Genomic DNA, 12,766 nt, shown 5'->3' with positions numbered 1-12,766 from the left:
GTAGGTGCATGTAGTCTGACTAGCTGCCACACTGTTTAATACATGGGCAAACAAGGAAAACAGTTAGATAGATAACAGTTAGTCTCAGAATGGATCATTTATCTATTGTTCTTTTCCATTTTTTGTGGTCAACTTTCTACTGTCTTTTCTGGTGTGGGTTATTTAATTTATGTTGGAAAAAGAATTGATAGGGAGGAATAAATGCTAGAGTTCTGAAAAAGAAAGGGTCATTATAGTTCTATAACTTCACCATTTTGACTTTAAAATTGCACCCTTTTTTGCATTAAAATTGTTGTGGTTGACTTGTGTGGGCCACTGGTCAATAACTGGACTAGATGTTAAGACATACTAACCTAACTGCCCATTGGAATGTGGAAAAACAGAATTAAATCTGTACTGTGTAAATATGTTTATAATGAGAAAAACTCCAACATCAAAGTCAGGTTTGACAATAACAGATAAAATTAGAAAGAGTCTATTTCAGAAAAGGTAATTGGCAATAAATCTTCCAATTTCAATAGCTAGTGTCCTTTAATGTAATAAGAATTGAATGTCAAATTAGTGGTCTCACTGACCTACCAAATTTCATTGTGGTCAGTTGAGAAAAAGGAATTACCTGGATTTTCACCTAAATTTTATCTTTTGTTAAAACATTGAAAATTGTATTTATTCATATCCAGATAATTCACAGTTACCTTGGCATTTAAACAACCGGAACTATCCAAAGCTTTTAATATACTTTGTACAGTTTTTGGACATATATTTTGGAAATCTGACATCTTTTTTTTTTTTTTTGCGTTTTGGGAGATCTCTTGATTAAAAATGTATTTACATTATCCAATCATTTCATTGGAGTCTTAGAGATTCTTTAAATCTAAGAATTAAAAAAAAATTTTTAATTATTGATATTTTAAATCCATTCTAACATCGAGAAATTTTCTTTATTCTATGAATTAAATTGAATGTGGAATATGATTGAAAAAGTAAAATAATTTTCAGTAACTAATTCATGCTTTTCTAGCCATGATTGTGAATTTGTGGAAATATTGACTCATAAAGTGTAAACATACATTAAAATCTGTTTGAAGCTCAAACTCAAAGCAGTTGACTCATATACAAACATACAACGATTAGTGGAGCTACAATGAAAACATTGTACTATCTATGGATATAGGAAGTTTTGTACTGCCTGTAGACTGGTAGATGTATTACAATGCCCTGCAGGGAACCATTGATTGACAGTACTGGTCATCATGATAGCCACTAACATTTTCCTACAGTTATCTATTGATTTAATACACATGTACTGCATATGGTGCTGAAAAAAAAAGAATCTTTAATTTTCTCTCTTTTTTTAAAAAAATAATTTCTTACTACACTCCATTCTATATTTTCCAGTAATTTTGAGAAATTCAAACACCTCCTTCAAGAGCCTTTCTTAGAAAATCATATTTTTTTATATTGTATACAGCAATATTGCTACATTGTTCTTTTACATGAAGTAAATCATTAGTTGATTGTAGATGATGGATGTTTTGGCTTTTCTAACTTTGTTCCACCAATCTCATCATTCCTGATGAATTTTTTTACTATTATTACAAATAAAAAGGTTAATCATAGCTATAACTTATTGGATACTATGTATTATATTGTTGCTAGAAATTAACTATTCATGAATTTTAAGAAAAATATGAGTTCTTCCTTTAAGTTCAAATCAATATTTCTATATTTAAATGGTGATAGAAAGTTATTTCCAATTAAAAAAAAAATCATAGTTACATGAGTACTGGATGTATGGGTTTTATTTGGTAATTTAACTTTTTCCAACTGGAATTTCTTGTTTGAAATAGCTTATATTAAAATGCTCATCTTTCATATGATGACTATTTGACATCATACAAATCCATGGGAAAAATATTTTATGAGACTTCATCTCAAAGAGTGTCTACAATAAACAGTGAAATCATCTTGATCTAGCCAATACACAAACCCCCCTTTGATCTGAGCAATACACACTCAATTGAGGTGATATTTTATCTACAAGTAGTACATGTACTATCTTATACCAAGTGATTTAACGTTGACACTTCGTGGTGTAATGATGGTCAAGTAACTGTATAAAGTAACCTATCCTGACCAGTCAAGGTCGCTCTGTCGTGTGTATCTTACTATATGCACGACCAACTTATCTATAATTTAATGCTTGATAATACTCCTTCAGTACATTATGTGGTCAGTTTTATTTGAATGTAGTGAATAGTGATCAGATAACCAGAATAGTTGTGGAGTTTGAATTGATTATTATTGAAAAAAATATTTGATTTGAATCATAGTTGCACTACGTGATAGATAAATGTCTATATTAACTGGGGCTTGTTAGATGATTTGGTTTTTATACTTATTGTCTTGAATAAATTCTAAATATATACACAACTCCCACATATTCATGTGAAGTGAATTTATTTTTTTTTTACTCATATGTTAAAATTAGGAAAGAAAGAATTCAATGAGTGGGATGGTCAGGTTGAAACCATATTTTCGAGGATAAAGCTCAAGAAAGTAAAAAAAAACTATCACCGTACTCATTGATTTAATTGCTTTGACATTATATGCTGTGATCCTTATATGTTCTCAAGGCCATTTGTTGGATAGAAATGCTTCAAGACCATACCATGGTTGTTGTAAGATGAAACGTACAAATGTAACACCTAGAAATAACCAACATACTTTTCTATTTTCAGACTTTTAGACTTCCCTTGAGCTACAAGTACAGTTGTCCTTCACCTTCAACATGGATGTTAGTCATTAACTCACTACTAAACATACTGACTTTAGGACTTCCTGTTGCCAGGAGACATGGTATGGACTTCAATAAAATGAAACATAAAAGTTCCTGTAAGAATGAAAGGCCCATTCACCTTTACAATTTGTATCAAGTTTTGTTGATGACAAAATTTACATTTTCTAGACCATTTTTCTACCAATTCAAATTTTGAAGTTTGCTTTTTCTCACTTTTCTTTTATTCTTTTTTTTAGTTCTAGTATTGCAGATTATTCTGTCTCTTTTCCTACGATAAAATGCTTGTATAAAATACAGATAAATCAAATTTTAGTCGTTAACAATTTTTCAAAACTCTTCTCCCCTGAAACTACTTGACCAATTGGAACCAAACTTAATCTGTAAATAGTAGTACTCTAAACTCAGAGTGCACTTTCAATAATTCTGAGAAAAGCTCTGCAAGTGACAGATAACTAATGATCTGCCTTTACACCTATCAACTCACAACTAAATTTCATTCTAAATGCATTGGGTCAATGAGGTGTGTTTTTTAAGAATGAAAAAATTCAAGATCACGTTGAACAAATAATTACACGGAAAATACTCTTGGCATTGTAAATGTGGGACACAATACAGAAAGACTTGAGTTAAACCAGGCCCCGGCCAACATAAAAGTTATAAAATAAATTATGTCAGATAATATTCTTTAATTTCATGGTAACTCTAATAAAAGTATTTGAAATTAATGACATTAAAAACTGTTAAAAAAAGTTTTCACACATTAATTTTAAAGTTTTGTGGCACTGGAGCGAAAATGTGAGAGCAACATATTGCTAAAAATCAATTTTATTTAAACATTGAGAAAAGAGTCATCAAGGGAACTAAGGTTATAGCGATAATCAAAAGAATGTAATCCTGGGACAAAGACCAGACATGGAAAACAGACATAAACAACTAAGAACATAAAGTAACTAAAATCATACATACAAAGTAACAAAAGCAAATGAGCAACTCAGACTCCACTAAAAACTGGGAGCATGGACCAGGTGTACCAGTAGGTTAAGCGTCATCTGCTTTTCTAGAAACACCTGCCGAGTTGCTCATAAAAAGTCAAGTCCGGGGTAGACAAAAAAGGAAAGGGAAAAATTAGGAGTAAGTGTCACCTGTTAAGAGTTACCAAATGTCTTTGTTATATTGTAATCTCATACTTATCACTTTTGGTTTACCTTTTTTTGTTAGAATCTGCATTTAAAGGAATGTGGTTAGAGTTGGCCCAGACCCTTGAAGATTTCCTATTTTCTAAAAGGTAAACTATTCATAATGAACTCAAAACATTTACAGGTAAGAAGTTTTATAATAAAAAAAAAAGAAATGTTTTGTGATGTCCTAATGATAAAGTTGTCATTTGGTTCTATGGATTGTATATGAAAGAGAGATCATTTTTGATTTGGTTGATTTAAGAGGGAGATGAATGATGTGGTTTTCTTCAGAATACAGATCTGTATACAGATATGACTATTAATTTATGTTAGAATATGGTGTAAGTATAGAGCTTCGTATTCAATATGTTGTATCACCTCTACCATCCTCAGTTTCTAAAGTTTATATGGATTGGTACTTTAGTGAGAACTGATAAAAAATTTTAAGAATCAACAGCTCATCTATCTAATTATTTCAGTCCATCATTACCAACATTATCTGTAGAAGACTTCCAGAGAGATGAAGCCATTGATTGTAAGGTAGGTCAAGTTTACATATAATATACATTCATTTAAGATTTATGCAGATGGTTATTAGTCAAAAGTTTGTTTTCATATTCCTCAGTAGTGTAATCATTTGCTTTTTGTTCGTTATAAAAGTAATTATGGTTGGGAATTAAAAAAAAAACTTTTAAAACAGTGATCTATTATAAAAAGTATGGCAAAATTTTTTGACATAATTCTTGCAAGGTGTAAGGGAGATAATTCATTTGCATTATCTCCCTTTGACAATTTTCTTTAAATTTGCTTGTGACATGTAAATATTATACCACCTAAGAATAGGATTATCTTCTTATTTACTAAATTGAGGGAAAAACATTCCAGTCTGACAAAGGAACTACTATAATAAAACTGCATACATAATTTGTTCTGAATAAACCTTAGACAGTCAGCTTATACACTTATTTTATAAAACCAAAAGCAATTTTTTCATGCAGTATAGTGTTATGTATATCTGTATGGACAGATTCCATGATATTTATAGAAACTGGTTGCATTTCTGTTTTCAGGTTGTTCAGTTGATCCGAGATGATATTTTATCTCATGCTGGTTCAATGCCACCTGAATTTGTCAAGAAGATTATGCAGATATTAAACAAAGGAAGTATACATGCCACTCCATCAGATCAGTTTATTGGTAAGATTTCCTCAATGTTACAACAACCAGTGGGACAATTTATGTTTTGGGTCAATTTGAAACAGTTGTTTTCTTGCTTCTGCATGGCAAGGGTGCATCATGAAAATTTTAAATAGACTTTTTATGACTATGATTAGGTGGGACTTTAATTATCTATATGTACTGGTATATTTTTATATGTTTAGGATTGTTTACTTTTAGTTTAGAAGATTCTGTCATTTTGGTTATGGGATACATGTATAAATTTAACTTTGAGAATAATTATTAGATGATATGTGTTTTTGACTTGATTCTTTGGCCTTTCCTTGTCTATTTCAAGGGTTCCTAATTATTCATTTTAATTGCCTTATCAATTAACAAAATAAAAAGGAAATAAGACCTCCTTCATAAACAATGAAAAAAACACATTCATTTCTTTTTTTAGGACAATACAAAGGTAAAAGGGAGTGCTTCCCTTCCTCCTTCATTAGTTTTCATGAAAAATTGCCTTAGAGCCATGAATTTGAAAGATCTTAAGTCATAGATAGAAGATACAGTTTGTTACGCATGTATTTGTGCATAGAATGATCAGAACCATTGGCACTGTTGAATATCTCTGTCAATGTTTCTGTATTGAAATTAGAATGACAAGAATAAGTGGTTATTTTAGGGAAGATATTTCTAAAGGGAGTTGGAGGTAAGTGGTGCAGGATTTCTCTGCATGTTCAAGCTTTTTGACAACCTTGACTTTCAACCTAGGATCAAGGGATGCTATTTTTAGGTCTGGTCCATTTTGTTGGATACAAATCTTTTTGCATGAAGATATTTTCTACTCTATATAAAGTATATCAAAAAATTTTCATTTGCCAATCATTCTGTTTTGGAAAAAAGTAAGTTAAAAATTCTACAATTTCTTAGATTAAATGCTGCTAGGAAGATGGGTTGTGTTTCTCTGGAAACCAGGACAATTAATTTAGTTAGTCTAAGAGGTTGCTGGGGGAGTATGGAGCTGAATTATTTTGTGTTATTTACATTTTATTGTGTTGCAAGTTTCAGAGTTTGTATTTGATATCTAATGAATGGTTGAGTTCAGAGTTGATTTTGTTTAATTTTAAGAATTAGATCTGGAAGCGTATCGTCCTAGTTAACCAGTTTATTGATACAAATTAATAAAAGCTCTCCTTGATGTGCCCTTGCCATTTACATACACAACATATACCTATATGTGAAGTAAGGGATTTTGTTTCCTATTTTTTGTGCTTTAATATACTGTATGAGTATTACTTTTTGTGGTGTCTTATATTCTTATTGCTGGCAATTTACATTAACACTTTTATATTTTATTTTTGCAATCATCTCTTTTAAATGGATATACATTGAAGTGCAACAAAATGTACTGGATACTGGGACTGGGTATTAAACTGTATACAAAATAGCAAAAAATATTACTTTACAGTATACACAATGCTGCAGCAATTCCTTGAAAGCTAGAGTTAGTGAAGTCATATTTTAAACTCATTTGTAGGTGTATATATTTCACTTTTACGTTGTATAATGAGAATCTGTAGCACACTTTACATTCACTTTGTAAGCTAACGGATTTTCCCTTTCTTACCAACCGTAGTCTCAATTCAGTATATTTACACTCTTTAGGATCACTGTTACAACAAAACTGTCTTAACCCTGAAAATGATACCAGTCTAAACAAAGCCTAGAATAAAATACCTGTCTAAATAAAACACAGGATAAAAAAAACCTGTCTTTACAGAACATAAACTCTGTCTCAATAGATTAAAAAAGTACCAGTTTAAATAAAACATAGGATAAAAAACCTGTCTTTACAGAACAAACTCTGTCTCAATAGAACAAAAAAGTACCTAACTAAATAGTACCTAGAACAAAATACTTGTCAAAATAGGATGGCCATTAAAAAATGATAATAGGATGAAGAAAAAAAATGTGTCCCAACAAAACATGATAATGAATATAAATGTGTTGTAACGAATCATGATAATAAATGAAGTCTACTATTATTGGTCTTTATGCATTCCTTACTTTACCAGTGTGAAATGTACACTTGCCTGAATGTATAAAATCTGAAATTCAAAAAGGGTTCAGTTTTGGAAGGTTTTTCAATCCAGTAACTGATTAATACTTCACTATTTCAGTCAATCTGTACTTTTAATCTTGATTAATCAAGATGAGACTATACTGTAAACCGAAAAATGAAAATTAGTACACTGAAATTTTTTTCTATTTTAAATTAAAATCCTAATTTATCTTTAGATTTCTTTTTCAGGAACAGTTTGTTTATTGAAAACTCTTAAAAAGCATTCAGAGGATAATAGTTTTTTTTATTCTTATCTATTCCAGATACAGAATCTAGTCGAAAGCTCAGAGAAGAGTTTGCCAAAACCTGCTTTGAAACGTTATTGCAGTTTTCTTTTATATCTAAAAGTCATTCAGAAGAAGGTTCCATCACAAAAGTAGCTGTTTTGTCTTTGTTACAAAGGTGTCAAGAAGTTGTCAAGAAATATGTTGAAGATGAAAGACTCAGTGGAAAATGTCCATTACCAAGGTATGATGAAATGTTGGTATGTAACGTAATCTCCTTCCTATACCTAATAACCACTTCCCTCTCCAGACCTAATAACCACTTCCCTCCCCGGACTTAATAATCACTTCCCTCCCCAGACCTAATAAACACTTCCCTCCCCTGACTTAATAACCACTTTCCTCCCCAGACGGAATAACCACTTCCCTCCCCCGACCTAACAACCACTTCCATCCCCAGATCTTATAACCACTTCCCTCTCCAGACCTAATAACTACTTCCCTTCCAAGACAATAACTGCTTCCCTCCCCAGACCTAAAAACCGCATCCTTCTCCAGACCTAATAACCACTTTCCTCCCCAGACAGAATAACCACTTCCCTCCCCCGACCTAATAACCACTTCCCTCTCCAGACCTTATAACCACTTCCCTCTCCAGACCTAATAACCACTTCCCTCCCCAGACAGAATAACCACTTCTCTCTCCAGACCTAATAACCACTTCCTTCTCCAGACCTAATAACTACTTCCCTTCCAAGACAATGACCGCTTCCATCCCCAGACCACTTCCCTCTCCAGACCTAATAACCACTTCCCTCCCCGACCTAATAACCACTTCCCTCCCCAGACCTAATAACCACTTCCCTCTCCAGACCTAATAACTACTTCCCTTCCAAGACAATAACTGCTTCCCTCCCCAGACCTAATAACCACTTCCTTTCCAGACCTAATAACTACTTCCCTTCCAAGACAATAACTGCTTCCCTCCCCAGACCATTTCCCTCTCCAGACCTAATAACCACTTACCTCCCCAGACCTAATAACCACATCCGTCTCCAGACCTAAAAACAACTTCCCTCCCCAGACCTAATAACCACTTCCCTCCCAAGACCTAATAACCACTTCCCTCTCCAGACCTAATAACCACTTCCCTCCCCAGACCTGAAAACCACGTCCCTCCCCAGACCTAATAACCACTTTCCTCCCCAGACCTAATAACCATGTTCTTCCCCTACCTAAAAACCACTCCCCTACCTAAAAACCACTTCCCTCCCCTACCTAAAAACTACTTTCCTCCCCAGACCTAATAACTACTTTCCTCCCCTTACCTAATAACCATTTCCCTCCCCAGACCTAATAACCACTTTCCTCCACCAACGTAATAATCACTTTCCTCCCCTTACCTAATAACCACTTCCCTCTCCAGGCCTAAAAACCACTTCCCTTCCCAGACCTAATAACCACTTTCCTCCCCTTACCTAATAACCACGTCTCTCCCCAGACCTAATAACCACTTTCCTCCCCCACCTAATAACCACTTCCCTGTTTTACCACTCCACTAAAAAAGGTATTTAGTCTTTATGTTTGTTGGGGTTTAACGTCTGAGCAGCAATATTTCAGCTATATTCAGACAATGAACATGAAATGGATGATAAAATGAACATGAAATGAAAAAAAAAGATGGGTCACAAGGATAATAGGGTCGACAAATTTTGATTGCCACTGGAAAAAGGGGGATGGGTATGGTCGGGCAATTCAGCCTCCTGTGGCGAAGCGCAAAGGTTCCTACTCCTATCGAATACCACAGCAGGGTTCTTTAACGTGCGAGGAACGTGGCATCTTTCCCAACACGGTGCACCACTATGGTTTGCGGTCAGGTTTTCCGTATTATAGCCTGACAACCCCAGCATGTAACACGCCAGGGGTACCCCATTCCACCACCTGGGGCACACATCCCAGTTGCTCTGTGGGCAGAGCGCCTAGCCCCCGGCTAGGTTTCTGAGCACTATTTAGTCGCCTTTTATGACAAGCTTAGCGCTACTGCAAGCCTATTCTTTTAACACCCGGACCTGCACGAGGTATTTAGTCTTTAGACAGATTGAGTATGATTACAATGTTTTATCTTTTATTTTCAATTAGATTATTATTTATGATTCTCTGAAATAAATAAGTCTTAATTATTCATATATAAATAAATTTTCTTCATTTTCAAGTCCCTGACAAACTACAATAAATTATCTAATTAAAAGAATATACAATGATGATTGTTAAACAAGTTAAAGAACATTTTTAAACAATTAAGTGCTTCTCCATCTAAGAATTAGGCAAAATGTATATAAAGTGTGGCACATGAAGGAAAAAAATGCAGAGATTTTATTGCATTAACCAAGTATTTATACCCAATAACCTCCAGAAATAACCATCAAAGTGTTTGTAAAATTTGCCTTTTAAAGAAATTGAAAGGTCAAATTTAGTTGAAATGCTCTATGGAAAAATGGCGGTAAAATTTTCCTGCACTTTTTCCTTATATAAGCTGTCAAAAATATCTACGTCACAGATGCTTAGGATAAATTTTAATAACTTTTCAGTTGTTTTCTAGATGTATTACATATATCTGAGGGGAAAAAAGACAAAATTGAGAAATATGATTTGCCACCCGTTGCCTGATCCATACACAGAATGGTACTTAATGCACAAAAAATAAATCTTACCAACTAAGTTCTTCATAAGCATCTTAATCCACAGTTTATAAAAGAGTGCCCATTCAATTACAATAATACAAACATTTAAACTTTACAGTACACTTTGCACAGTTCTTTCACAGGATTTAGTATTTGAAGTTGCAGAGGTGTTGAAGCTTTCAAAAAGTGAATAAATCTTTGCTGAATACTGGGTAAATCATTTTGTGTGGGGAAAGCCTGAATTTAAGTACATATCCTTGACCAAATCACTATGTTCATTTATGTGTTTTCTGATTTGTGTACAGTCTCTGTTATATTTTTTTCAAGTGTTAAACCACTTGAATTGTACTAGAACTTCATACAACTGTAGTGTATTAACTGAAAAGGGTCATATGATATAAATTCTTTACAATGTTTTAGAGATATTGTCCCATTTTTATGCCTTGAAATTTTTGCACAGTAAGATAACTTATTTTAAATCCTGTTCTGGTATTTATTTTGTTATGATACGATCCAATGTTTTGAAGAAAAAAAACTTCTACAGGAACTGTTGTCTAGTTTTATCAGTGATAGACTTCTTCTCTATGGAAAGAACTAAATTGATTTCTAGTTACAATACAAGACTACATCTTATTTTTCAGACCCAGATTGGCAGAGATGGCTTCTGTCTTAAAAGCAATCACCACATTGATTTCATCTCTGAAAAAGGCTCCTCCTGGCAATAGTAAGTAAAGGAGATTTCTGAAGTTATAGTATAAAGCATTTTTCTGAATTGTCCTTACAAAGACTTCACATACATATAATACAGCATATATTTAAGAATTCAGATACCCCCATTGCCAAAGATTACCAGTAAGTACCATTCTATATGAGAATCAGGCAGTGGTTGGCACACCATAATTCTCAGTTTGGTCCTTTTTTCCCTCAAGTATATTCAGTACATCTAGGAAACAACTGCAAAGCTATTTAAATTTATCCTGATCTTTGACATGAATATTTTTGACTGCTTATGTAAGGAACTGCAGGAAAAATTTTTCAAAAGTGCATTTCAACTAAATATGACTTGTCAATATCTTAAAAAAGGTAAACTTTACTAACACTTTTATGATTATTTCTGGAGGTTATGATGTATTAATACTTGGATAATGCAATAAAATCTCTGTGTTTTTTTTATACACATTTTACCTCTTTAGTATTTAATTTTTTTTTTTAACTTTTGGTGCAAAACTTTTATGTATCTTTACTTAGATAACTGCAAATAATACATAATTGCTCTCGGTGATGTAATAAGGTAAGGTTTAGATAGTTCTTTTATAATTTCTTTATTTTGTTTTTTTTTACATTTGTATACTGTAAACCTGGAATTGTTTGTGCCATCTTTTTTTTTTTGCAGTTTCTGTGACCAATCTACTTTTGTGCAGTTTTAAATTTGCAATCTTTCCTCAAATTATTTTATAATATTCTTCAAAAAAATATTCACAACAGTTTAAGAAATAATAGCTTTGTGGTTTTCCAATTATTACTGGCAGCCTTATCTTTACTTATACTTAACAACATTCCCTTTTCTTTATGTTAACGAATATTGATTGTGATTGTCATTTTGTTATTTCAGTTGAGAAGAATGTATGGCATCAGGTGATACAGTTATACCCCTCGCTAGTAGATTGTACAACATCTCCTTCACCAAGTGTGTGTAAAGCTCTCAAAGATGTCCTCCATGAGTATAAAGACTTGTTACAACCCTTGGCATCACATACACACAATGGGTCTATATGATTTATATCCCATCTTAGAATTGGTTTACTTTATGTTGGAACTTTTTCTGATCTGGCTCCAACAGAATGAGTATGTCAGCTCATATTGACATGAATATGTTACTGTACTTTATTGGAATTTACAGGTACACAAATCATACTTTGTTAATTGTTCATGTAAACTATTTTAGAGGTTAATATTGCCTGTAAATGGATTTGAAAAATAGTCATTAGGTATGAAAACCATTTAGTGTGATAAGATTATTTTCTTACCATGTTTTGCACTTGTAAAGATCTGTTTCATTTAAATATTAAACCTCTTTTTATGTAGAGAGTTTATTTAAATCATGTTTAAGTGCTAAAAATGAGTGTGTGAAGGGAGATAATTCTAGTGTTTCAACATGATCATTACATTGGGAGATAACTCTGGAATTTTTCTCATTTATTTCAAAATTATATTACCATCTGAGTTTCCCTGTACATGTAATTCCAGATCTTTTTTAAACAATTTTTTTTTAATCTGCTGCACAAGAATGATTTGTTAACATCTGATATTCCAGTAATAAGAATTTTTTTTTATAAATTTTACTCACAAACTAACTTACTTGTAATAATTTTTGTACCACTTAGTTGCAATGGAGAAGTGAGGATTTATTGTATATACAGGGACGAGTAAGCAGAGAGCAAAACACACTTACTGTATTTTTTTTTTTAAATCAGACGTTTTATGTTGGAGGGACTTATAATTGTGATAAATGTAAGATTTTATTGAAACATTTTTGAGGATTATGAATTGTTTATTTGTAGTTGTTATGGAATATTAATAAATTTGTTCAATAATGA

At 32.6% G+C, this 12,766-nt stretch overlaps 1 protein-coding gene across 5 annotated transcripts in view; it reads left to right on the top strand.

Annotated features, from left to right (window-relative positions):
- LOC148627294 (protein MON2 homolog) overlaps positions 1-12,766 on the top strand; it is a 263,342-nt gene extending 250,576 nt beyond the window's left edge. For 3 of the 5 annotated variants that reach the window (XM_088571115.1, XM_088571108.1, XM_088571101.1), the window contains 8 exons: positions 2,742-2,859; positions 4,019-4,085; positions 4,458-4,518; positions 5,049-5,175; positions 5,825-5,851; positions 7,528-7,732; positions 10,811-10,893; positions 11,782-12,766. In XM_088571115.1, coding sequence (XP_088427241.1) covers positions 2,742-2,859; positions 4,019-4,085; positions 4,458-4,518; positions 5,049-5,175; positions 5,825-5,851; positions 7,528-7,732; positions 10,811-10,893; positions 11,782-11,945 — 852 coding nt within the window. In that variant the 3' untranslated portion in view covers positions 11,946-12,766. The remainder of the gene's footprint in view (positions 1-2,741; positions 2,860-4,018; positions 4,086-4,457; positions 4,519-5,048; positions 5,176-5,824; positions 5,852-7,527; positions 7,733-10,810; positions 10,894-11,781) is intronic. The other 2 variants (XM_088571125.1, XM_088571120.1) reach the window with 1 other exon arrangement.

The sequence above is a fragment of the Perna viridis genome, chromosome 1, assembly GCF_037379345.1.
Source record: "Perna viridis isolate PV_CMFRI_1.1 ecotype Kerala chromosome 1, ASM3737934v1, whole genome shotgun sequence".
NCBI classification, from domain to species: domain Eukaryota; kingdom Metazoa; phylum Mollusca; class Bivalvia; order Mytilida; family Mytilidae; genus Perna; species Perna viridis.
Note: the sequence above shows the minus strand (reverse complement) of the source record. Positions and strands in the feature narration are given on the sequence as shown.